Source organism: Hyla sarda, chromosome 1 (assembly GCF_029499605.1).
Source record: "Hyla sarda isolate aHylSar1 chromosome 1, aHylSar1.hap1, whole genome shotgun sequence".
In the NCBI taxonomy this organism is placed as follows: domain Eukaryota; kingdom Metazoa; phylum Chordata; class Amphibia; order Anura; family Hylidae; genus Hyla; species Hyla sarda.
This window is the reverse complement of record NC_079189.1, coordinates 613728106-613755810: the sequence shown is the minus strand read 5'-3', so window position 1 is coordinate 613755810 and position 27705 is coordinate 613728106. Positions and strand designations below refer to the sequence as shown.

Here is a 27705-nt window from a genome sequence, read left to right as displayed (position 1 = left end):
AGTCATCACCAGACCCCTCCATTACTATATAATGTCCCAGCAGTGTCACCTCTCCAGTCATCTCCAGACCCCTCCATTACTGTATAATGTCCCAGCAGTGTCACCTCTCCAGTCATCACCAGACCCCTCCATTACTGTATAATGTCCCAGCATTCCCACCTCTCCAGTCATCACCAGACTCCTCCATTACTGTATAATGTCCCAGCAGTGTCACCTCTCCAGTCATCACCAGACCCCTCCATTACTGTATAATGTCCCAGCATTCCCAGCAGTGTCACCTCTCCAGTCATCACCAGACCCCTCCATTACTGTATAATGTCCCAGCAGTGTCACCTCTCCAGTCATCACCAGACCCCTCCATTACTGTATAATGTCCCAGCAGTGTCACCTCTCCAGTCATCACCAGACCCCTCCATTACTGTATAATGTCCCAGCATTCCTAGCAGTGTCACCTCTCCAGTCATCACCAGACCCCTCCATTACTGTATAATGTCCCAGCAGTGTCACCTCTCCAGTCATCACCAGACCCCTCCATTACTGTATAATGTCCCAGCGGTGTCACCTCTCCAGTCATCACCAGACCCCTCCATTACTGTATAATGTCCCTGCAGTGTCACCTCTCCAGTCATCCCCAGACCCCTCCATTACTGTATAATGTCCCAGCATTCCCAGCAGTGTCACCTCTCCAGTCATCACCAGACCCCTCCATTACTGTATAATGTCTCAGCAGTGACACCTCTCCAGTCATCACCAGACCCCTCCATTACTGTATAATGTCCCAGCAGGGTCACCTCTCCAGTCATCACCAGACCCCTCCATTACTGTATAATGTCCCAGCAGGGTCACCTCTCCAGTCATCACCAGACCCCTCCATTACTGTATAATGTCCCAGCAGTGTCACCTCTCCAGTCATCACCAGACCCCTCCATTACTATATAATGTCCCAGCAGTGTCACCTCTCCAGTCATCACCAGACCCCTCCATTACTGTATAATGTCCCAGCAGTGTCACCTCTCCAGTCATCACCAGACCCCTCCATTACTGTATAATGTCCCAGCAGTGTCACCTCTCCAGTCATCACCAGACCCCTCCATTACTGTATAATGTCCCAGCAGTGTCACCTCTCCAGTCATCACCTCGACCCCTCCATTACTGTATAATGTCCCAGCAGTGTCACCTCTCCAGTCATCACCCCGACCCCTCCATTACTGTATAATGTCCCAGCAGGGTCACCTCTCCAGTCATCACCAGACCCCTCCATTACTGTATAATGTCCCAGCAGTGTCACCTCTCCAGTCATCACCAGACCCCTCCATTACTGTATAATGTCCCAGCATTCCCAGCAGTGTCACCTCTCCAGTCATCACCAGACCCCTCCATTACTGTATAATGTCCCAGCATTCCCAGCAGTGTCACCTCTCCAGTCATCACCAGACCCCTCCATTACTGTATAATGTCCCAGCATTCCCAGCAGTGTCACCTCTCCAGTCATCACCAGACCCCTCCATTACTGTATAATGTCCCAGCAGTGTCCCCTCTCCAGTCATCACCAGACCCCTCCATTACTGTATAATGTCCCAGCATTCCCAGCAGTGTCACCTCTCCAGTCATCACCAGACCCCTCCATTACTGTATAATGTCCCAGCAGTGTCACCTCTCCAGTCATCACCAGACCCCTCCATTACTGTATAATGTCCCAGCAGTGTCACCTCTCCAGTCATCACCAGACCCTCCATTACTGTATAATGTCCCAGCAGTGTCACCTCTCCAGTCATCACCAGACCCCTCCATTACTGTATAATGTCCCAGCATTCCCAGCAGTGTCACCTCTCCAGTCATCACCAGACCCCTCCATAACTGTATAATGTCCCAGCAGTGTCACCTCTCCAGTCATCACCAGACCCCTCCATTACTATATAATGTCCCAGCAGTGTCACCTCTCCAGTCATCACCAGACCCCTCCATTACTATATAATGTCCCAGCAGTGTCACCTCTCCAGTCATCTCCAGACCCCTCCATTACTGTATAATGTCCCAGCAGTGTCACCTCTCCAGTCATCACCAGACCCCTCCATTACTGTATAATGTCCCAGCAGTGTCACCTCTCCAGTCATCACCAGACCCCTCCATTACTGTATAATGTCCCAGCAGTGTCACCTCTCCAGTCATCACCAGACCCCTCCATTACTGTATAATGTCCCAGCAGTGTCACCTCTCCAGTCATCACCAGACCCCTCCATTACTGTATAATGTCCCAGCGGTGTCACCTCTCCAGTCATCACCAGACCCCTCCATTACTGTATAATGTCCCAGCAGTGTCACCTCTCCAGTCATCACCAGATCCCTCCATTACTGTATAATATCCCAGCAGTGTCACCTCTCCAGTCATCACCAGATCCCTCCATTACTGTATAATATCCCAGCAGTGTCACCTCTCCAGTCATCACCAGATCCCTCCATTACTGTATAATATCCCAGCAGTGTCACCTCTCCAGTCATCACCAGACCCCTCCATTACTGTATAATGTCCCAGCATTCCCAGCAGTGTCACCTCTCCAGTCATCACCAGACCCCTCCATTACTGTATAATGTCTCAGCAGTGACACCTCTCCAGTCATCACCAGACCCCTCCATTACTGTATAATGTCCCAGCAGGGTCACCTCTCCAGTCATCACCAGACCCCTCCATTACTGTATAATGTCCCAGCAGGGTCACCTCTCCAGTCATCACCAGACCCCTCCATTACTGTATAATGTCCCAGCAGTGTCACCTCTCCAGTCATCACCAGACCTCTCCATTACTGTATAATATCCCAGCAGTGTCACCTCTCTAGTCATCATCAGACCCCTCCATTACTGTATAATGTCCCAGCAGGGTCACCTCTCCAGTCATCACCAGACCCCTCCATTACTGTATAATGTCCCAGCAGTGTCACCTCTCCAGTCATCACCAGACCCCTCCATTACTGTATAATGTCCCAGCAGTGTCACCTCTCCAGTCATCACCAGACCCCTCAATTACTGTATAATGTCCCAGCATTCCCAGCAGTGTCACCTCTCCAGTCAGCACCAGACCCCTCCATTACTGTATAATGTCCCAGCAGGGTCACCTCTCCAGTCATCACCAGACCCCTCCATTACTGTATAATGTCCCAGCAGTGTCACCTCTCCAGTCATCACCAGACCTCTCCATTACTGTATAATATCCCAGCAGTGTCACCTCTCTAGTCATCATCAGACCCCTCCATTACTGTATAATGTCCCAGCAGGGTCACCTCTCCAGTCATCACCAGACCCCTCCATTACTGTATAATGTCCCAGCAGTGTCACCTCTCCAGTCATCACCAGACCCCTCCATTACTGTATAATGTCCCAGCAGTGTCACCTCTCCAGTCATCACCAGGCCCCTCCATTACTGTATAATGTCCCAGCATTCCCAGCAGTGTCACCTCTCCAGTCAGCACCAGACCCCTCCATTACTGTATAATGTCCCAGCAGGGTCACCTCTCCAGTCATCACCAGACCCCTCCATTACTGTATAATGTCCCAGCAGGGTCACCTCTCCAGTCATCACCAGACCCCTCCATTACTGTATAATGTCCCAGCAGGGTCACCTCTCCAGTCAGCAGCTCCATCATCTTGTTGATGAGTTCTCGGATCTTCTGTTCATCCATTTCCTCATGTATCAGGGAGTGAGGTGGGGGCCCGGGGATTGGGCTCAGGGTTCTTCCCGATCCTTCACACACAGGGGCCCGACAGCGCCCACTAGAGGACTTCTTCACTACTGTGTAATCCTGTGTATGGAGAGACACATTAATATCACTACATACACTCCCAGAATCCCTCACCTCTCCAGTCATATCCATCTGTTATTACATAGATAAGAATGAGGTCATGTGACATCACTCCCAGAATCCCTCACCTCTCCAGTCATATCCATCTGTTATTACATAGATAAGAATGAGGTCATGTGACATCACTTCCAGAATCCCTCACCTCTCCAGTCATATCCATCTGTTATTACATAGATAAGAATGAGGTCATGTGACATCACTCCCAGAATCCCTCACCTCTCCAGTCATATACATCAGTAATTACATAGATAAAAATGAGGTCATGTGACATCACTCCCAGAATCCCTCACCTCTCCAGTCATATACATCAGTAATTACATAGATAAGAATGAGGTCATGTGACATCAATCCCAGAATCCTTCACCTCTCCAGTCATATCCATCTGTTATTACATAGATAAGAATGAGGTCATGTGACATCGCTCCCAGAATCCCTCACCTCTCCAGTCATATCCATCTGTTATTCCATAGATAAGAATGAGGTCATGTGACATCACTCCCAGAATCCCTCACCTCTCCAGTCATATCCATCTGTTATTACATAGATAAGAATGAGGTCATGTGACATCACTCCCAGAATCCCTCACCTCTCCAGTCATATCCATCTGTTATTACATAGATAAGAATGAGGTCATGTGACATCACTCCCAGAATCCCTCACCTCTCCAGTCATATCCATCTGTTATCACATAGATAAGAATGAGGTCATGTGACATCACTCCCAGAATCCCTCACCTCTCCAGTCATATCCATCTGTTATTACATAGATAAGAATGAGGTCATGTGACATCACTCCCAGAATCCCTCACCTCTCCAGTCATATCCATCTGTTATTACATAGATAAGAATGAGGTCATGTGACATCACTCCCAGAATCCCTCACCTCTCCAGTAAGCCGGAAGAGTAGCTGTAGGGTGAGGTTTATGATCCTGTCGGCCATCTTGTTCCTGTCTCTCTCCATGGTTGATGGGTCATCCAGGAGAATTCTTTTATATAGAAGATATCAGCAGAGGATCCTGGATTGGAGAAACCTGAAGGGAAGAAGAGGAGACAAAAAATAAATATTTTAGTTTTTTTCAGAGCTTAGGATCCTGCTCAGATCGCCCAGGTGCAAGTAAAAACTGCAAGTGTCTTCACAAAAAAACGTATGAGAGGACGCGGTCCATCGCAAGCCCTTCTCCGACAGGAGAGAGGCCCCCCCCTATAAACCAAACCCTTCATTTCCCGGCCCAAAGGCACCTGCAAGGTTCCAGGTACTAGAGCTGGGCGGTATACCGGTTCATACCGAATACCAAAATTTTTCCTGCACGATATGAATTTTTTCCATACCGCAATACTGGCTGGCCCCTCCCCCCCTGGAATGAGTGAATTATCTGCCGCAGCACACTGTCCCCACATCGGGGAACTAATCATATGTGACCCGGGAGCACTGTTCTGCTTTTCTTCTGCCCCCCCCAATGAATTATCAGCTGCACTGTCCCCACATCTGTCCCCGTATCATGTCACCCGCAAGCGCTCCACTGCTCATCCTCCTATGTGTTGCTGGCCGCCGGCGCTAGAAATCTGTACTGTACTACAAATAACGTTGCCGGGCTGCAAAACTAAACAAAATAAACTTTAACATTCCGACGTTCCCGGTTACAGGCCTCACGGTCCCTCCGCCGTGATCCTGGGGATGGGAACGTCACAGAGCCGTCAGCCTATCACTGGCCGCATCGATGTCCCGCCTCTGCCGCTGATAGGCTGAGCCCACTTTCATGTAAGGAGCAGGCCGGCTTCATACACAACGCTCAGCGATGTCCTGCCCCGGCAGATGATAGGCTGAGCCCACTGTCATGTAAGGAGCAGGCCGGCTTCATACACGACGCTCAGCGATGTCCTGCCCAGGCCGATGATAGGCTGAGCCCACTGTCATGTAAGGAGCCGGCCGGCTTCATACACAATGCTCAGCGATGTCCTGCCCCGGCCGATGATAGGCTGAGCCCACTGTCATGTAAGGAGCAGGCCGGCTTCATACACGACGCTCAGCGAAGTCCTGCCCCGGCAGATGATAGGCTGAGCCCACTGTCATGTAAGGAGCAGGCTGGCTTCATACACAATGTTCAGCGATGTCCTGCCCCGGCCGATGATAGGCTGAGCCCACTGTCATGTAAGGAGCAGGCCGGCTTCATACACGAGGCTCAGCGATGTCCTGCACCGGCCGATGATAGGCTGAGCCCACTGTCATGTAAGGAGCAGGCCGGCTTCATACACAATGCTCAGCGATGTCCTGCCCCGGCCGATGATAGGCTGAGCCTACTGTCATGTAAGGAGCAGGCGGGCTTCATACACGACGCTCAGCGATGTCCTGCCCCAGACGATGATAGGCTGAGCCCACTGTCATGTATGGAGCAGGCCGGCTTCATACACAACGCTCAGCGATGTCCTGCCCCGGCCGATGATAGGCTGAGCCCACTGTCATGTATGGAGCAGGCCGGCTTCATACACGACGCTCAGCGATGTCCTGCCCCGGCCGATGATAGGCTGAGCCCACAGTCATGTAAGGAGCAGGCCGGCTTCATACACAATGCTCAGCAATGTCCTGCCCCGGCCAATGATAGGCTGAGCCCACTGTCATGTATGGAGCAGGCCGGCTTCATACACAACGCTCAGCGATGTCCTGCCCCGGCCAATGATAGGCTGAGCCCACTGTCATGTATGGAGCAGGCCGGCTTCATACACAACGCTCAGCGATGTCCTGCCCCGGCCGATGATAGGCTGGCGGCTCTGTGAACTTTCCCGTCCCAAGGAAATAGCAAGAGGACAGCAGCGCAGGACAGTGAAGACGGTACCAGAGCCCGGGAAACGTTATTTGTAGTACAGTACAGATTTCTAGCGCCGGTGGCCAGCAACTCATAGGGGATACGTTTTTCAGCAGCGGACTACCTCTTTAAAACTATTAAAAGGCAAGAAGGAAAAAGACAAAATGCAAAAAAGAAAAAAAGCTGCATCCTCAAAGGGTTAAAGGTCAAAACTGCCAGGTTTTGATGGAGTTAAAAGTAAAAAGCAAAGGCCTGGCAGCGCTCCTGATGTGACCATACACATACCTCCACCTGCAGAGCTGTACAGGAGACCTGTAAGGACCTGCTATGATGTCCCCGTCATGTGATCAGTCACATGGTGGAGGAACAGGAGTCACATGATCAGTGTATACACCCTCCTGGTCACATGATCATCATCACAGGTCCTTTACCGGCATCCCTTCTATGCTGCACTGCTGAGTTGCACCTCATCATGTGACTGATCACATGACAACAATCAAACGTCCTTTAGCAACCACCACATGTGACAAAATTGTGACATCTTAACAGGTCCTACACCTCCAGCATGTAAAAGATAAAGAGCAGGTCCTGGTGGGGCAGTCACTGCTGTTGTGTCATGTGACTCCTCCTCCCCTCCACCTCCATGTGACTGATCACATGACGGTGACATCATCGCAGGTCCTGTAAGCACACGGCTCCTCTACAGATACAGGTAGGTGTGTGCTGTCGCTGTCAGATCAGGATTATTGGGATATTTGTTATTAACCCTTTAAGGACACAGTACATTTACGCCTCTGCACCCTCTACAAACCTTTATTTTTTTTCGACTGTGTTTTTAACAAAAATCACATAAAATAAAGATATCTCCACAAAATACACATGCGGCAAATGGCGCATGGATAAATGGGTACACAGCGAGTATAAATGACATAAGCAAATAGAACACATCTCCAAATAGAAAAAAATTTATTTTCTGAGATAATGTAATTCTGAGATAATGGCCCTGATTTACTATTGTAAACCTGACCTGTTTTCTCAGGTTATGTGCCAAAATGCGGCACAATGCGACAAAATAAACCTACAAACCTCAAAAAAGGGGAAGTGGCCTGCCAGAAAGGGGTCGTTTCACAGTTTGGATCCACAGTTTGAGAGATGCACAATGACAGGGTCATGCTCCAATCAAGAAATCGGTTCAATTAGAGCCCCAGCGAGCATTTGCTCCGTTAGGACATTATACAGTAATGGAGGGGTCTGGTGATGACTGGAGAGGTGACACTGCTGGGACATTATACAGTAATGGAGGGGTCTGGTGATGACTGGAGAGGTGACACTGCTGGGACATTATACAGTAATGGAGGTGTCTGGTGATGACTGGAGAGGTGACACTGCTGGGACATTATACAGTAATGGAGGGGTCTGGTGATGACTGGAGAGGTGACACTGCTGGGAATGCTGGGACATTATACAGTAATGGAGGGGTCTGGTGATGACTGGAGAGGTGACACTGCTGGGACATTATACAGTAATGGAGGGGTCTGGTGATGACTGGAGAGGTGACCCTGCTGGGACATTATACAGTAATGGAGGGGTCTGGTGATGACTGGAGAGGTGACACTGCTGGGACATTATACAGTAATGGAGGGGTCTGGTGATGACTGGAGAGGTGACACTGCTGGGAATGCTGGGACATTATACAGTAATGGAGGGGTCTGGTGATGACTGGAGAGGTGACACTGCTGGGAATGCTGGGACATTATACAGTAATGGAGGGGTCTGGTGATGACTGGAGAGGTGACACTGCTGGGACATTATACAGTAATGGAGGGGTCTGGTGATGACTGGAGAGGTGACACTGCTGGGATATTATACAGTAATGGAGGGGTCTGGTGATGACTGGAGAGGTGACACTGCTGGGAATGCTGGGACATTATACAGTAATGGAGGGGTCTGGTGATGACTGGAGAGGTGACACTGCTGGGACATTATACAGTAATGGAGGGGTCTGGTGATGACTGGAGAGGTGACACTGCTGGGACATTATACAGTAATGGAGGGGTCTGGTGATGACTGGAGAGGTGACACTGCTGGGACATTATACAGTAATGGAGGGGTCTGGTGATGACTGGAGAGGTGACACTGCTGGGACATTATACAGTAATGGAGGGGTCTGGTGATGACTGGAGAGGTGACCCTGCTGTGACATTATACAGTAATGGAGGGGTCTGGTGATGACTGGAGAGGTGACACTGCTGGGACATTATACAGTAATGGAGGGGTCTGGTGATGACTGGAGAGGTGACACTGCTGGGACATTATACAGTAATGGAGGGGTCTGGTGATGACTGGAGAGGTGACACTGCTGGGAATGCTGGGACATTATACAGTAATGGAGGGGTCTGGTGATGACTGGAGAGGTGACACTGCTGGGACATTATATAGTAATGGAGGGGTCTGGTGATGACTGGAGAGGTGACACTGCTGGGAATGCTGGGACATTATACAGTAATGGAGGGGTCTGGTGATGACTGGAGAGGTGACACTGCTGGGACATTATACAGTAATGGAGGGGTCTGGTGATGACTGGAGAGGTGACACTGCTGGGACATTATACAGTAATGGAGGGGTCTGGTGATGACTGGAGAGGTGACACTGCTGGGAATGCTGGGACATTATACAGTAATGGAGGGGTCTGGTGATGACTGGAGAGGTGACCCTGCTGGGACATTATACAGTAATGGAGGGGTCTGGTGATGACTGGAGAGGTGACACTGCTGGGACATTATACAGTAATGGAGGGGTCTGGTGATGACTGGAGAGGTGACACTGCTGGGAATGCTGGGACATTATACAGTAATGGAGGGGTCTGGTGATGACTGGAGAGGTGACACTGCTGGGACATTATACAGTAATGGAGGGGTCTGGTGATGACTGGAGAGGTGACACTGCTGGGAATGCTGGGACATTATACAGTAATGGAGGGGTCTGGTGATGACTGGAGAGGTGACACTGCTGGGACATTATACTGTAATGGAGGGGTCTGGTGATGACTGGAGAGGTGACACCGCTGGGAATGCTGGGACATTATACAGTAATGGAGGGGTCTGGTGATCACTGGAGAGGTGACACTGCTGGGACATTATACAGTAATGGAGGGGTCTGGTGATGACTGGAGAGGTGACACTGCTGGGAATGCTGGGACATTATACAGTAATGGAGGGGTCTGGTGATGACTGGAGAGGTGACACTGCTGGGAATGCTGGGACATTATACAGTAATGGAGGGGTCTGGTGATGACTGGAGAGGTGACACTGCTGGGACATTATACAGTAATGGAGGGGTCTGGTGATGACTGGAGAGGTGACACTGCTGGGACATTATACAGTAATGGAGGGGTCTGGTGATGACTGGAGAGGTGACACTGCTGGGAATGCTGGGACATTATACAGTAATGGAGGGGTCTGGTGATGACTGGAGAGGTGACACTGCTGGGAATGCTGGGACATTATACAGTAACACCACTGGAGGGGTCGGGGTGATGACTGTATCATTATGTGTCAGGTTCCTATAAGGTGTCAGGACGTGGCGGTCTATTTCTCCATGGAGGAGTGGGAGTATGTAGAAGGACACAAGGATCAGTACAAGGATCAGGTCATGATGGAGGATCAGCAGCCCCTCACATCACCAGGTAATAGACATGACTATATACACACGTCCTCTCATTATTTGTATGTAAAGAATGAATTCAGTCTCTGTATGTGTTCCCTACAGTCAGATCCAGTAAGAGAACAGCACCAGAGAGGTGTCCCCGTCCTCTTCTTCCACAGGATGATCAGGTAGATGGAGATATTCCCTATGATCTGTAGAAGGGCTGTGAAGCTCTTGTGGTCAGTCCCCTCACCCTCCATGACTCCTCATCTCCTTCTCATCTATAACATCCCACGTGACTTCTCCTACTGTCTGATGACTTTTATAATATATTTTTTCCACATCTTGTGAATCAGGGTGAAGATCCGAACAATATTAATGCTCCAGAGACAGATGTGAGCGGTGGTGAGCAGTATAAGGAGGACATTCCTACAGGAAAAGATATGATCTATATTAATGCTACAGACATAAAGAAAGAAGAGACAGATGTGAGGGGTGATGAACAGTATAAGGAGGACATTTTTACAGGGAAAGATATGTTCTGTATTAATGCTACAGATATAAAAGAAGAAAAGACAGTTGTGAGCGGAGATGAGCAGTATAAGGAGGACATTACTACAGTGAAAGATCTGATCTATATTAATGCTACAGACATAAAGAAAGAAGAGAGAGATGTGAGCGGTGATGAGAAGTATAAGGAGGACATTCCTACAGGTAACTACCCAGGTGAGTAGTAACCACTAAATGCAGAGAAGAGTTACAGTCATGGCCATAAATGTTTGCAGCCCTGAATTTTTTCTAGAAAATTAACCTGTTCAGTACGTAAGGCATATGCATACGCCCATGGGAATTCCGGTCCCTGCCGCTAGCCGGCTGGGGACCAGACTGGGATGCCTGCTGAAATCATTCAGCAGGCATCCCGGCACATTGCCCAGGGGGGTCCTGAGACCCCCTCCCCCCCCCCCCCCCCCATTTCGTCGATCGCAGGAAATAGCATGTCAATTCAGACATGCGATTTTCTCCTATTCCGGGCTGATCGGGTGACCCGATCACCCGGAAAATAGGGATGATCGGAGCTGTCAGTGACAGCCCCGATCATCCTGATGGATAGGAGCGAGGTTGCAGAGCTGCGATCTCCTCCTATCCCCTGCCATTAGTCAGAAATGAGTTCTAACCAATGGCAGTGTCAAGGATGGATCGAGTGGGGGCTTTTCAAATGTGATTGACCTGGCTGCTATACACTTTGATAAGTGTCGACACAAAAAGATATACACCACACAGGATATGTTGATATACACTCTTTCTTGGCAGGAAGCTCTGCTTCTCCCAAAAGAGTTCTCTTTTATTCAGGAAGAAACAGTTGGTTTTAACATTGTGCAAAGTAGGAGGGTAAATTATGACATCACAACTAGCATATTACATTCTGATTGGTTGTTCAAATATTGTGTATAGAGTTGAAGGATAAAACTATGCGTCATCCTATTTGCTGATTAGTCATTTGTGGCGTAGCATAAGTCTTTATCTTGTAAGACTTCCAGCTTGAGATTTCTTCATCTTTCCATGAAGTCCAATGTTTAGACGTCCTGTATTCAGAGTCTCCATCCCAAGGCTTTAGTCTTAGTGAAAGGGCAAAGCGATAAGATGAAATGTTTTGTATTTAGCATTCTGATGTATCTGGGATAAAGGGTAAGGGAACAGATATTTTTCCAGCAGCATTTTAATGGCATTTTAATATTAACCTCTTAAGGACGCAGGGCGTATGGATACGCCCTGCATCCCGAGTCCTTAAGGACGCAGGGCGTATCCATACGCCCGTGGGAATTCCGGCCCCCACCGCTAGCCGGTTGGGGACCGGAGCCGGATGCCTGCTGAAATCATTCAGCAGGCATCCCGGCATATCGCCCAGGGGGGTCATTATGCCCCCCCATGTCGGCGATCGCCGCAGATCGCTGGACAATTCAGTCCAGCGATCTGCGGCGATTCCGGGTCAATCGGGTCTCCAGTGACCCGGTGACCCGGAATTACTGGCTGTTCGGGGCCGTCTCTGACGGCCCCGAACAGCCAGAGCCTGCAGGGGTGAGGTGGCACTGGTGCCACCTCACGATCGCCCTGATTCGTCGGCCGGATTACCGGCCGACCAATCAGGGCGCCTGCTGCGGGTGTCACTCCCGCACCCGCTCCGCCCCTCTTCCGGAGGGCGTGAGCGGGTGCGGGAAGACGACCCCGGGTGCTGGGGACCCCGATCCCCGGCGTCAATGTTGGGATCGGGGCCCCAGGAGCGACGGCGACGGCGAGGGACAGCCTGCGATGGAGCAGCAGCAGGAGGAGGTGAGTTACAGCCTCCTGCTGTTGCTTAGCAACAGCTGCCAGCATGCAAAAAGGGCATGCTGGGAGCTGTAGTTATGCAACAGAAGGAGGCAGACCACCACAACTCCCAGCATTCCCTTATGGGCATGCTGGGACTTATGGTTTTGCAACAGCTGCAGGCACATTTTTTCTATGGAAAAGTGTACCTTCAGCTGTTGTATAACTACAACTCCCAGCTTGCACAAACAGCTAAAGTGCATGCTGGGAGTTGTAGTGGTGCATCTGCTGGTTGCATAACTACAACTCCCAGCATGCCCGTTGGCTGTCGGTGACTGCTGAGAGTTGTAGTTTTGCAACAGCTGAAGGCACACTGGTTGTGAAACTTAGAGTTTTTTTTTTACCTAACTCAGTGTTTCACGACCGGTGTGCCTCCAGCTGTTGCAAACTACAACTCCCAGCAGTCACCTTACACCATGCACCGTACATGCTGGGAGTTGTAGTTTTGCAACAGCTGGAGGCACACTGGTTTTGAAACACTGAGTAAGGTCACAAATTCCGTGATACATAACCAGTGTGCCTACAGCTGTTGCAAAACTAAAACTCTCAGCATGTACAGTCTGTCAGCGCAGGCTGGGAGTTGTAGTTTTGCAACAGCTAGAGGTCCCCCCCAATGTGAATGTACAGGGTACACTCACATGGGCGGAGGATTACAGTAAGTATCGGGCTGCAAGTTTGAGCTGCAGCAAATTTTCTGCAACAGCTCAAACTGCCAGCGAGAAACTACTGTGAACCCCCGCCCGTGTGACTGTACCCTAAAAACACTACACTACACTAACACAAAAAATAAAATAAAAAGTAAAAAAACACTACATATACACATACCCCTACACAGCCCCCCTCCCCTCCCCAATAAAAATTAAAGCATCTGGTACGCCACTGTTTCCAAAACGGAGCCTCCAGCTGTTGCAAAACAACAACTCCCAGTATTGTCGGACAGCCGTTGACTGTCCAGGCATGCTGGGAGTTTTGCAACAGCTGGAGGCACGCTGTTTGGGAATCACTGGCGTAGAATACCTCTATGTCCACCCCTATGCAATCCCTAATTTAGGCCTCAATTGCGCATGGCGCTCTCACTTTGGAGCCCTGTCGTATTTCAAGGCAACAGTTAATGGTCACATATGGGGTATCGCCGTACTCGGGAGAAATTGGGCTTCAAATTTTGGGGGGTATTTTCTGCTTTTACCCTTTTTAAAAATATAAAGTTTTTGGGAAAAGAAGCATTTTAGGTACATTTTTTTTATTTTTTTTACATATGCAATAGTTGTGAAACGCCTGTGGGGTATTAAGGTTCACTTAACCCCTTGTTACATTCCCCGAGGGCTCTAGTTTCCAAAATGGTATGCCATGTGGGCTTTTTTTGCGGTCCTGGCACCATAGGGGCTTCCTAAATGCGGCATGCCCCCAGAGCAAAATTTGCTTTCAAAAAGCCAAATGTGACTCCTTCTCTTCTGAGACCTGTAGTGCGCCAGCAGAGCACTTTTCACCCCCATATGGGGTGTTTTCTGAATCGGGAGAAATTGTGCTTCAAATTTTGGGGGGTATTTTCTGCTTTAACCCTTTGTATAAATGTAAATTTTTGGGGAAACCAAGCATTTTAGGTACATTTTTTTATTTTTTTTTACATATGCAAAAGTCGTGAAACACCTGTAGGGTATTAAGGTTCACTTTACCCCTTGTTACGTTCCCCGAGGGGTCTAGTTTCCAAAATGGTATGCCATGTGTTTTTTTTTTTGCTGTCCTGGCACCATAGGGGCTTCCTAAATGCGGCATGCCCCCAGAGCAAAATTTCCTTCAAAAAAGCCAAATGTGACTCCTTCTCTTCTGAGACCTGTAATGCGCCAGCAGAGCACTTTTCACCCCCTTATGGGGTGTTTTCTGAATCGGGAGAAATTGGGCTTCAAATTTTGGGGGGTATTTTCTGCTATTACCCTTTTTAAAAATGTAAAACTTTAGGGAAACCAAGCATTTTAGGTAAAAAAATGTTTTTTTTTTTTACATATGCAAAAGTCGTGAATCACCTGTGGGGTATTAAGGTTCACATTACCCCTTGTTACGTTCCCCGAGGGGTCTAGTTTCCAAAATGGTATGCCATGTGGGGGTTTTTGCTGTTCTGGCACCATAGGGGCTTCCTAAAGGTGACATGCCCCCCAAAAACCATTTGACGCTCCTTCCCTTCTGAGCCCTCTACTGCGCCCGCCGAACAATTAACATAGACATATGAGGTATGTGCTTACTCGAGAGAAATTGGGTTTCAAATACAAGTAAAAATTTTCTCCTTTTTACCCCTTGCAAAAATTCAAAAATTGGGTCTACAAGAACATGCGAGTGTAAAAAATGAAGATTGTGAATTTTCTCCTTCACTTTGCTGCTATTCCTGTGAAACCCGTAAAGGGTTAAAACGCTTACTGAATGTCATTTTGAATACTTTCGGGGGTGCAGTTTTTATAATGGGGTCATTTATGGGGTAATTCTAATATGAAGACCCTTCAAATCCACTTCAAACCTGAACTGGTCCCTGAAAAAAAGCGAGTTTCAAAATTTTGTGAAAAATTGGAAAATTGCTGCGGAACTTTGAAGCCCTCTGGTGTCTTCCAAAAGTAAAAACTCATCAATTTTATGATGCAAACATAAAGTAGACATATTGTATATGTGAATAAAAAAAAAAAATTATTTGAAATATCCATTTTCCTTACAAGCAGAGAGCTTCAAAGTTAGAAAAATGCAAAATTTTCAAATTTTTCATAAAATTTTGGGATTTTTCACCAAGAAAGGATGCAAGTTACCACAAAAATTTACCACTATGTTAAAGTAGAATATGTCACGAAAAAACAATCTCGGAATCAGAATGATAACTAAAAGCATTCCAGAGTTATTAATGTTTAAAGTGACAGTGGTCAGATTTGCAAAAAATGGCTGAGTCCTTAAGGTGAAAAAGGGCTCAGTCCTTAAGGGGTTAATATATTGATCAGTCATTAGAAAATTAAGGGTCATCCCTATCAGCAGTGCACGACAGGGGGTTGCCATGGAAACCCCCCGCCCCCGCTCTGCCAACCCCTGGATATCGGGCAGAACGGGGGGAGAAGATGGCGGCCGGTACCTGAAAAGAAGATGCCGTCTGGGCACGCTGGGAGTTGTAGTTTTGCAACATTTGGAGGGTCACAGTTTGGAGACCACTATTACAGTGGTGCCCAAACGGTAGCCCTCCAGATGTTGCCAAACTACAACTCTCAGCATGCCTAGACTGCCCAGGCATGCTGGAAGTTGTAGTTCTGTAACATCTGTCCCTTCAGATTTAGCAATTTTCATGAAAATTTTGAAAATTGCTGTTCTACTTTGAAGCTTCTAATTTTTTCAAAAAGTAAAAATATGTCCATTTTATGATGCCAACATTAAGTGGACATATTGTAATTGTGAATCGATATAAAATTTATTTGGATTATCAATTTTCCTTACAAGCAGAGAGATTCAAAGTTAGAAAAATGCTAAATTTTCATGAAATTTGGGGATTTTTCACCAAGAAATGATGCAAGTAACGACGAAAATTTACCACTAACATAAAGTAGAATATGTCACGAAAAAACATTCTCTGAATCAGAATAATCGGTAAAAGCTTCCCAGAGTTATTAATGCATAAAGTGACGGTGGTCAGAATTGCGAAAAAGGTGAAAAGGAGCTGCGTCCTTAAGGGGTTAAGTATTTCTCACAGAAAAGGAGTCTATTGCTTTTGTGTGTTTTGGAACTAAACCAAAAAAGGGAGGGAGGAAGAAATGGAAATTGGACAATATGTCACCAAACTCCAAAAATGGGCTGGACAAAATTATTGGCACCCTTACCTTAATATTTGGTTGCACACCCTTTGGAATAAATAACTAAAATCATTGGCTTCCTATAACCATCAATAAGCTTCTTACACCTCTCAGCCGGAATGTTGGACCACTGTTCCTTTACAAACTGCTTCAGGTCTCTTATTGGAAGGCGCCTTTTCCCAACAGTAATTATAAGATCTCTCCACAGGTGATCAATGGGATTTAGATCTGGACTCATTGCTGCCACTTCAGGACTCTCCAGCGCTTTGTTGCCATCCATTTCTGGGGCTTTTTGACATATGTTTGGGGTCATTGTCCTGCTGGAAGACCCAAGATCTCGGACACAAACCCAGCTTTCTGACACTGGGCTGTACAGTGCGACCCAAAATCCATTGGTAATCCTCAGATTTCATGATGTCTTGTACACATTCAAGGCCCCAAGTGCCAGAGGCAGTAAAACAACCCCAAAACATAATTGACCTCCACCATATGTCACTGTAGGTACTGTGTTCTTTTCTTTGTAGGCCTCATTCTGTTTTCGGTAAACAGTAGAATGATGTGCTTTACCAAAAAGCTCTATCTTGGTCTCATCTGTCCACAAGACATTTTCCCAGAAGGATTTTGGTTACTCAAGTTCATTTTGACAAAATGTAGTCTTGCTTTTTTATGTCTCTGTGTCAGCAGTGGGGTCCTCCTGGGTCTCCTCCATAGTGGGGTCCTCCTGGGTCTCCTCCATAGTGGGGTCCTCCTGGGTCTCCTCCATAGTGGGGTCCTCCTAAGTCTCCTCCATAGTGGGGTCCTCCTGGGTCTCCTCCATAGTGGGGTCCTCCTGGGTCTCCTCCATAGTGGGGTCCTCCTGGGTCTCCTCCATAGTGGGGGTCCTCCTGGGTCTCCTCCATAGTGTTTCATTTCATTTAAATGTCGACGGATAGTTTGCGCTGACACTGATGCTCCCTGAGCCTGCCGGACAGCTTGAAGATCTTTGGAACTTGTTTGGGGCTGCTTATCCACCATCCGGACTTTCCTGGATTGACACCTTTCATCAATTTTTCTCTTCTGTCCACGCCCAGGGAGATTAGCTACAGTGCCATGGGTTGTAAACTTCTTGATAATGTTGTGCACTGTGGGCAAAGGCAAAGCTAGATCTCTGGAGATGGACTTGTAACCTTGAGATTGTTGATATTTTTCCACAATTTTGGTTCTCAAGTCCTCAGACAGTTCTCTTCTCGTTCTGTTGTCCATGCTTAGTGTGGCATGCACAGAGCAAAGACTAAGTGAACTTCTCTCATTTTTATCTGCTTTCAGGTGTGATTTTTATTTTGCCCACACCCGTTACTTGCCCCAGGTGAGTTTAAAGGAGCATCTGCTTTTTTTCCTCTCTCTTTTGGTTTAGTTCCAATACACAAAAAGGAATAAACATGTGTATAGCAAAACATATGTTACTGCAATCCTTTTCTGTGAGAAATACTTCATTTTCTAGAAAAATTTCACCCTAATAAAAGTTTAAATTCCCCCCCCCCCACTTTTTCTATTTTTTTTTTTAAATAAAATTATTGAAACAAAAATAAACAAACGTGGTATTACCGCACGTGTAAAAGTCTGAAACATCTAAATATAATATTAAGTAAGTTGTAAAGTCAATGGCGTAAAATTGCTGATTTTTACCGATTAAAGAGTACAGATCACAGCTTAAAAAAGCCTAGCAATTGTCGGACAAAAGGTTTTATAATTTTTTTAAAGTAGTAAAATAAAACTGAAATACATGTAAACTGTGTATCCTTGTAATCGAATGGACCAACAGAATAAAGATAATGCATCATTTTATCAAAAAGTGCACTGCATAGAATCGGAAGCCTCCAAAAGTTGAAAATGGCGTTTTATTTTTTTTATTTTTTATTTTTTTTGCTCCGTCGTTTTTTTTTAGGTAAAATAGGTGAAAAATGTAAAGCGTTACGGCTATTGGAAGTAAAAAACGAAAGGGAATTAAAAGTTTATTAGGTTTGGGGCTTATTCACATTTATTTTTTTTACATTTTATTCACTATATTTTAGTCCCCATAGGAGACTATTATATAGATTGCATACACTGAACAATGTTGTGCCATAGAACAGTATTGATCAGTGTTATCGGCGCTCCATTACTACAGTCTGTTGAGGCTGCCTGAAGGTAAGAGACCTCCATTTATCCTCTCAGCTATTTGGGACCCAGCAATTCCGTTGCATCGGTCACAACCAGCTCCCTTGGACACCTGGGGTAGATTTATCAAAACCTGTGGAGAGGCAAAGTTGCCCATAGCAACCAATCAGATCACTTCTTTCATTCTTAACAAGGCATGTGAAAAATTGGTTGCTATGGGCAACTCAGCAACTTTGCCTCTCCACAGGTTTTGATAAATCTCCCCCACAGAGTATAAAGTGAACTTACAGTGCATAGTAAAAATATTCGGCCCCCTTAAACTTTTCGACCTTTTGCCACATTTCAGGCTTCAAACACAAAGATATAAAACTGTAATTTTTTTGTGAAGAATCAACAACAAGTGGGACACAATCATGAAGTGGAACGGAATTTATTGGATATTTAAAACTTTTTTAACAAATAAAAAACTGAAAAATTGGGCGTGCAAAATTATTCAGCCCTTTTACTTTCAGTGCAGCAAACTCTCTCCAGAAGTTCAGTGAGGATCTCTGAATGATCCAATGTTGACCTAACTGACTAATGATGATAAATAGAATCCACCTGTGTGTAATGAAGTCTCCGTATAAATGCACCTGCACTGTGATAGTCTCAGAGGTCCATTTAAAGCGCAGAGAGCATCATGAAGAACAAGGAACACACCAGGCAGGTCCAAGATACTGTTGTGGAGAAGTTTAAAGCCGGATTTGGATACAGAGTTATTTCCCAAGTTTTAAACATCCCAAGGAGCACTGTGCAAGCGCTAATATTGAAATGGAAGGAGTATCAGACCATTGCAAATCTACAAAGACCTGGCCGTCCCTCTAAACTTTCACATCATACAAGGAGAAGACTGATCAGAGATGCAGCCAAGAGGCCCATGATCACCCTCTTCAGCAGGGACAGGGAAGATGGATAAAATTGATGGGAAGATGGATGGAGCCAAATACAGGACCATTCTGGAAGAAAACCTGATGGGGTCTGCAAAAGACCTGAGACTGGGACGGAGATTTGTCTTCCAACAAGACAATGATCCAAAACATAAAGCAAAATCTACAATGGAATGGTTCACAAATAAGCATATCCAGGTGTTAGAATGGCCAAGTCAAAGTCCAGACCTGAATCCAATGGAGAATCTGTGGAAAGAACTGAAAACTGCTGTTCACAAACGCTCTCCATCCAACCTCACTGAGCTCCAGCTGTTCACAAACGCTCTCCATCCAACCTCACTGAGCTCCAGCTGTTCACAAACGCTCTCCATCCAACCTCACTGAGCTCCAGCTGTTCACAAACGCTCTCCATCCAACCTCACTGAGCTCCAGCTGTTCACAAACGCTCTCCATCCAACCTCACTGAGCTCCAGCTGTTCACAAACGCTCTCCAACCAACCTCACTGAGCTCCAGCTGTTCACAAACGCTCTCCATCCAACCTCCCTGAGCTCCAGCTGTTCACAAACGCTCTCCATCCAACCTCACTGAGCTCCAGCTGTTCACAAACGCTCTCCATCCAACCTCACTGACCTCCAGCTGTTCACAAACACTCTCCATCCAACCTCACTGAGCTCGAGCTGTTCACAAACGCTCTCCATCCAACCTCACTGAGCTCCAGCTGTTCACAAACGCTCTCCATCCAACCTCACTGAGCTCCAGCTGTTCACAAACGCTCTCCATCCAACCTCACTGAGCTCCAGCTGTTCACAAACTCTCTCCATCCAACCTCACTGAGCTCCAGCTGTTCACAAACGCTCTCCATCCAACCTCACTGAGCTCCAGCTGTTCACAAACGCTCTCCATTCCAACCTCACTGAGCTCCAGCTGTTCACAAACGCTCTCCATCCAACCTCACTGAGCTCCAGCTGTTCACAAACGCTCTCCATCCAACCTCACTGAGCTCCAGCTGTTCACAAACGCTCTCCATCCAACCTCACTGAGCTCCAGCTGTTCACAAACGCTCTCCATCCAACCTCACTGAGCTCCAGCTGTTCACAAACGCTCTCCATCCAACCTCACTGAGTTCCAGCTGTTCACAAACGCTCTCCATCCAACCTCACTGAGCTCCAGCTGTTCACAAACGCTCTCCATCCAACCTCACTGAGCTCCAGCTGTTCACAAACGCTCTCCATCCAACCTCACTGAGTTCCAGCTGTTCACAAACGCTCTCCATCCAACCTCACTGAGCTCCAGCTGTTCACAAACGCTCTCCATCCAACCTCACTGAGCTCCAGCTGTTCACAAACGCTCTCCATCCAACCTCACTGAGTTCCAGCTGTTCACAAACGCTCTCCATCCAACCTCACTGAGCTCCAGCTGTTCACAAACGCTCTCCATCCAACCTCACTGAGCTCCAGCTGTTTTGCAAGGAGGAATGGGCAAAAATGTCAGTCTCTCGATGTGCAAAACTCATAGAGACATACCCCAAGGGACTTACAGCTGTAATCGCAGAAAAAGGTGGGGCTACAAAGTATTAACTTAAGGGGGCTGAATAATTTTGCACGCCCAATTTTTCAGTTTATTTGTTAAAGAAGTTTTAAATATCCAATAAATTTCGTTCCACTTCATGATTGTGTCCCACTTGTTGATTCTTCACAAAAAATTACAGTTTTATATCTTTATGTTTGAAGCCTGAAATGTGGCAAAAGGTCAAAAAGTTCAAGGGGGCCGAATACTTTCACTATGCACTGTAGCTCCTAATCACACTTCATATTGTGGGAGCAGGAGAATAAGAGACGAGATGGACCAGTGAATGGAATCAGATGGTCTAAAGTGATTGATGAAAGTGCTTAGGTCATGTGATCTGTACACGGGGGAGGAGAGAGGGGCCGATGTGGGAAGAATCCACTGAACATATAAATGGGGGTTGATAGGTCATGTGATCGGTACATGGGGGAGGAGAGAGGGGCCGATGTGGGAAGAATCCACTGAACATATAAATGGGGGTTGATAGGTCATGTGATCTGTACATGGGGGAGGGGAGGAGAGAGTGGCCGATGTGGGGAGAATCCACTGAACACATAAATGAGGTGTAGGTATGAAAGTGAATGTAATGAAGAAGCCGTATGGTGTATACAGGGGTAGGGGCACATACATGGGGGAGGGGAGGAGAGAGGGGCCGATGTGGGGAGAATCCACTGAACACATAAATGGGGGGCAGGTATGAAAGTGAATGTAATGAAGAAGCCGTATGGTGTATACAGGGGTAGGGGCACATACATGGGGGAGGGGAGGAGAGAGGGGCCGATGTGGGGAGAATCCACTGAACACATAAATGGGGGGTAGGTATGAAAGGGAATGTAATGAAGAAGCCGTATGGTGTATACAGGGGTAGGGGCACATACATGGGGGAGGGGAGGAGAGAGGGGCCGATGTGGGGAGAATCCACTGAACACATAAATGGGGGGTAGGTATGAAAGTGAATGTAATGAAGAAGCCGTATGGTGTATACAGGGGTAGGGGCACATACATGGGGGAGGGGAGGAGAGAGGGGCCGATGTGGGGAGAATCCACTGAACACATAAATGGGGGGTAGGTATGAAAGTGAATGTAATGAAGAAGCCGTATGGTGTATACAGGGGTAGGGGCACATACATGGGGGAGGGGAGGAGAGAGGGGCCGATGTGGGGAGAATCCACTGAACACATAAATGGGGGGTAGGTATGAAAGTGAAAGTAATGAAGAAGCCGTATGGTGTATACAGGGGTAGGGGCACATACATGGGGGAGGGGAGGAGAGAGGGGCCGATGTGGGGAGAATCCACTGAACACATAAATGGGGGGTAGGTATGAAAGTGAATGTAATGAAGAAGCCATATGGTGTATACAGGGGTAGGGGCACATACATGGGAACAGTCAGGGCCATCAGTGGAGACAGACTGGGGGATGAGACAATACACGGACACAACAGACCGGAGTGATGGGGAGAATTTTCCACCATATTCTGGGATAATTTTGCACTTATAAAGACGATAAATACAGGAAAGATTTTATGGTTATGACTCAAATATAATAAGAAATGTTTTATCCTTGGCAGATTCTTGTACCAGGAGATCAGAGGATAATCTTATATCTTCAGATTATAAAGCAGATGATGATATCACACAAGATACATATGAAGAACATTCCATTATCCCAGATACACCCTCAGCCCTTCACAGCCAAGATCTGTCATCTCATCCTTATATACAGGTCCTGTCTTCTCAGTCATCACAGGATGTTCAGCAAAATAAAAGTCACAGAAGGGGTGTTGAGCCTCCAAAAGCTCTCGCAGAGGAGAAGCCATTTCCGTGTGCAGAATGTGGGATATGTTTTACTCAGGAATCAAATCTTGTTCAACATCAGAGAATTCACACAGGGGAGAAGTTCTTACAATGCCCAGAATGTGGGAAACGTTTTACTCGGAAATCAGATGTTGTTGAACATCTAAGAACTCACACAGTGGAGAAGCTATTTTCATGTTCAGAATGTGGACATTGTTTTACTAATAAGTCAAGTCTTCTTGAACATCAAATAATTCACACAGGGGAGAAGCCGTTTTCATGTTCAGAATGTGAAAAATGTTTTACTCGGAAATCAAATCTTGAACAACATCAGAGAACTCATACAAAGGAGATACCACTTAAATGCTCAGAATGTGAAAAATGTTTTACTCGGAAATCAAATCTTGAACAACATCAGAGAAGTCACGCAAAGGAGAAGCCATTTTCATGCTCAGAATGTGGGAAATGTTTTACTCAGAAATCAGATCTTGTTAAACATCAAAGAACTCACACAGGAGAGAAACCATTTTCATGTTCAGAATGTGGGAAATGTTTTACTCAGAAACCAAATCTTGTTCAGCATCAGAGAAGTCACACAAAGGAAAAACCATTTGAATGTTCAGAATGTGGGAAATGTTTTACTCAGAAATCAGATCTTGTTACACATCAAAGAACTCACACAGGGGAGAGGCCGTTTTCATGTTCAGAATGTGGAAAATGTTTTACTAGGAAATCAGTTCTTGTTAAACATCAAAGAACTCACACAGGGGAGAGGCCATTTTCATGCTCAGAATGTGGAAAATGTTTTACCCAGAAATCAGAACTTGTTAAACATCAAAGAACTCACACAGGGGAGAAGCCATATTTATGTTCAGAATGCTGGAAAGGTTTTACCCAGAAATCACATCTTGTTCAACATCAGAGAACTCACACAGGAGAGAAGTCATTTTATGCATAGATGGTGGGAAATGTTTTTTTCAGAAATCAAAACTTATTAGACATTGAAAATTTGGCGGAAAGGTGTCATCTTTTATATTTTTCTTTATTATGTTTGTGTTAACATAAGTAGAATAATAATAAAATAAGAGAATGTTTATGTGTGATCTGTTCTATTATTTATAAATGATAAAAGCCTTTTCTGGGGGCGGCCATGTCTAATGGTATTTGTGTACTGGATCACTGCACGACTGCACAGACACCAGCGCTTTGAGGCAGGCGTTGTGCAGAAAAGATAGAAGTCGCCTCCCGACTCATATACTTCACTGTATCTGACCATGACGTGAATTGTGCAGGGTCAGCAGAAAGTACAGTTCACAGCAGAACAGCAGTGATATGGAGGTCAGGTCCCTCTATTGGTGGATCCCAGAAGATAACTTCCGGCAGCAGCTTCTAGAACGTCCAGGGAGTCACTGAAGACAACATGGGGCAGCGGAGCATGGTCAGCGACAGGAAGATGTGCTGGAGGTCAGAGCAGGCTGTGACTGAATGAAGGTGCTGTTCAGCTGTCAGTATCAGCAGTGCTCTGCACACCTCTACAGCAGCCTCCTGACTTTATTAGTTGTGAGACAACCAGACCAGTAGATGTCGGAGGAGCAGAGGGATCTGGGGGAGGGGAAAAGCTTCTGCATGTCAGCCAGGCAGGAGGTGAGGGACGGAACCTGCAGGCTGGCAGGAGGGGAGGGTACGGGACCTGCAGGAGGGGAGGGACAGGACCTGTGGGAGGGGAGGGACGGGAACTGCGGGCCGGCAGGAGGGGAGGGATGGGACTTGCGGGCTGGCAGGAGGGGAGGGACAGGAACTGCGGGCCGGCAGGAGGTGAGGGATGGGACCTGCAGGAGGGGAGGGTCGGGAACTGTGGGCCGGCAGGAGGAGAGGGACGGGACTTCAGGCCGGCAGGAGGGGAGGGACAGGAAGTGCGGGCCGGCGGGAGGTGAGGGACGGGAACTGCGGGCCGGCGGGAGGTGAGGGACGGGAACTGCGGGCAGGCAGGAGGGGAGGGACGGGACTTGCGGGCCGGCAGGAGGGGAGGGACAGGATCTGGCAGTGCTCAGAGGGGTCAGAGCTGGTGTTATTACTTGGGGATTGTTGGGTGACAAGTCAGGGCAGTATTAGTGAGGGTGGTCAGGAGGCGGCTCTATCACAAGTAACAGCAATGATGTAGTGCCTGTTACCTCTCTGATCTATGTGGGGAGAGAAATCTGATCCTGCAGCGACCAGAGAACACGGAGAGGACAGGCGCTAAATCACCGAACGCACACTCTTCACATCACTGCTTGCACGCTCCCCGCGTCGCTGCCCGCACGCTCCCCACGTCGCTGCCCGCACGCTCCTCACGTCGCTGCTTGCACGCTCCCCATACCTGAGATTAGAGGGGGCAGAGTTACTTTTCACTTTTCCTAATGCCCCCACTGTCCACTTTCACTGTTATCATGCATAAACATGGGAAGAATTACAACTCCCATTATGCTCGGACAGCCCTTGGGATTCTAGGAATGCTGGGAGTGGTAGTTTTATTTTATGAAGACCCGAGAGGACAAATAGATGTGGTGTCAGCACCATTCCTATTATAAGACACATTCACTCTTCAAGCTTTAAGGGCACTTGGACTAAGGGTTAGTTGATTCTGCAGACATTTTTCTAAAGTGCACTACAAGCTACTGCAGCGCACCTAATGCACCGTACGGGACTTACTGGACTATAGACTTCTCAGCCTAAAGACACATTGTTTTCCCTGACTGACAACTAATTCTATAGAACACATGTTCTAGACACAGAAAGTAAGGAGGATGAAGTAGTTCATGGCTGGGCCTGGAGAGAACATCTTCAACTATTGGTGTAAACAAACAACTGATAACATAGTCATGCCAACATGGCCACAAAAATGCCAAACAACTACATTAACGTGGTCTGAAATGGCAGGAGGTGCTCAACCCTAAATGCGGTTGTGCACCTACGCTGGGCTGGAGGTCCTGCACTTGTGGTCTGTTGCTATGGGCGATCCCCAGCATAAAGTGCATACAATGGAGGAGGCCTGCAGATGGTCACAAGTACCACAATGACATACTACACCAGATAAATGTGTGGATGTATAACACTCATAATTTTACAAAAGAGCAGGAATATAGGTTCACTACTGTGGTAGATGTAAACAATGACATTAGCTAACCCTCAAAACTGATGTAAAATTGAGACATTAGCCAGTATATCCTTATATGAAGGACATACCTGAGCCCGCACACCAACGCCAAAGTTTCTCAAGTGGTACGGGACCTAACACTAACCTACCGACTTGTAGACTGCTCCCAGTTACCTCCAGTGTGGCTGATCACACATACAATGGGAGGCTGAAATAAAAAAGCACAAACGGATGCGCTCCGTAGTGTAACACCAAAGGTGAGTTGGTAACGCTAAGTGTGAATTGCGCTTACCACATGAAGTTGTACTCCAACAAAGTACAACAATGGAACAGAGTGTATCATTAAAGGGTCTCTGCAGCTTCGTCCCGCTGAAATAAAATCACGATAAAAACAAGCAATCTCCAGGTAGCAGAGCGGGATCAATGGAAGCGCTGAGACCAGATAAGAAGTTAAAAGGATTTATTTCCCATAATGCAACGAGTTTCACGGTCAACCCGCTTCCTGAGGAAGCGGGTGACCGTGAAACGCATTGCATTATGGGAAATAAATCCTTTTAACTTCTTATCTGGTCTCAGCGCTTCCATTGATCCCGCTTTGCTACCTGGAGATTGCTTATTTTTATCGTGATACAATGGGAGGGGGAGACAGGCTACAAGCTCCACCCTGGTTGGCTAGATATAGTGCCGGCCTCACAGGTGAAACCTTAATGCTACCCAGTATGATAAAAAGAAAAAACAGGAGGGAGGGGAACCGGCACTGCAAACGAGACTTCAAGTCCCAGGTGGGTGCTCAGCCTCAAATAGGTCCAAACTCCAGAACCTTCATCCAACCATATTCATAAGAAGGGAAGCGGCACTCCAATTCATAGTAGAAAGATGGTGTCTTTATTCACCCATCAAGATAAGTGCAACGTTTCACCCTCACCATGAGGTCTTTCTCAAGCAATTGCAGTATGATAAAAAAAGGTGCATTAAGGTTTCACCTGTGAGGCTGGCAATATATTAGCCAACCAGGGTGGGGCTTGTAGCCTGTCTCCGCCCTCCCATTGTATGTGTGCTCAGCCACACTGGAGGTAACCGGGGAGCAGTGTACAAGTCGGACCTAATGCTGCTGTAATTTGGTTCCTGGTTTTGCTTATTTGGCACAGGTATGTTAGTGTTAGGTCCTGTACCACTTGAGAAACCTTGGTGTTGGTGTGCGGGCTCAGGTATGTCCTTCATATAAGGATATACTGGCTAATGTCTCAATTTTACATCAGTTTTGATGGTTAGCTAATGTCATTGTTTACATCTACCACAGTAGTGCACCTATATTCCTGCTCTTTTCCACAAAAATGCCAACAGAAGACTTTTGTGTCAGCCTGTACTTTAACCATCAAACAATGAAGCTTTATTGAAGGCATACAATAAAACATACAGGTAAATGAAACACTCCGTCCTTGGACCAACAAACAAAAAAAAAAAAGAACAGTCAGGCACTTGGTACATGAATACAGTGTGGCACAAATTAAGTATGGCGGAACATAAGCATTATAATAACTGGCGAGCACCTTAGAGCGTTCGGATAAGAGGTACAGATGAAATGAGCAGAAACCAAGGTTACCCCACTCAACCCCTCCCCCCCCTCACCCCCCTCCCACCCATGGAATAAGGATTTTAATACAAAGAGAAGG

The 27705-nt window shown here is 47.0% G+C and overlaps 2 protein-coding genes across 2 annotated transcripts in view; one reads left to right on the top strand and one right to left on the bottom strand.

The window, feature by feature from the left end:
• The window catches only part of LOC130308049 (zinc finger protein 420-like), a 125091-nt gene extending 117735 nt beyond the window's left edge, over window positions 1-7356 (bottom strand). The window contains exons 1-3 of the mRNA XM_056552233.1: window positions 6940-7356; window positions 4737-4884; window positions 3615-3794 (exon numbers count right to left, since the gene is read on the bottom strand). Coding sequence (XP_056408208.1) covers window positions 3615-3794; window positions 4737-4814 — 258 coding nt within the window. The 5' untranslated portion in view covers window positions 4815-4884; window positions 6940-7356. The remainder of the gene's footprint in view (window positions 1-3614; window positions 3795-4736; window positions 4885-6939) is intronic.
• Window positions 7356-23990, top strand: LOC130297696 (oocyte zinc finger protein XlCOF22-like). The gene is made up of 6 exons (XM_056550456.1): window positions 7356-7366; window positions 7694-7892; window positions 10213-10339; window positions 10427-10487; window positions 10656-11025; window positions 22671-23990. The coding sequence occupies exons 2-6, from the start codon at window positions 7697-7699 to the stop codon at window positions 23852-23854; spliced, it is 1938 nt and encodes a 645-aa protein (XP_056406431.1). The 5' UTR covers window positions 7356-7366; window positions 7694-7696; the 3' UTR covers window positions 23855-23990.
• The last annotated feature ends 3715 nt before the right edge of the window (window positions 23991-27705 follow it).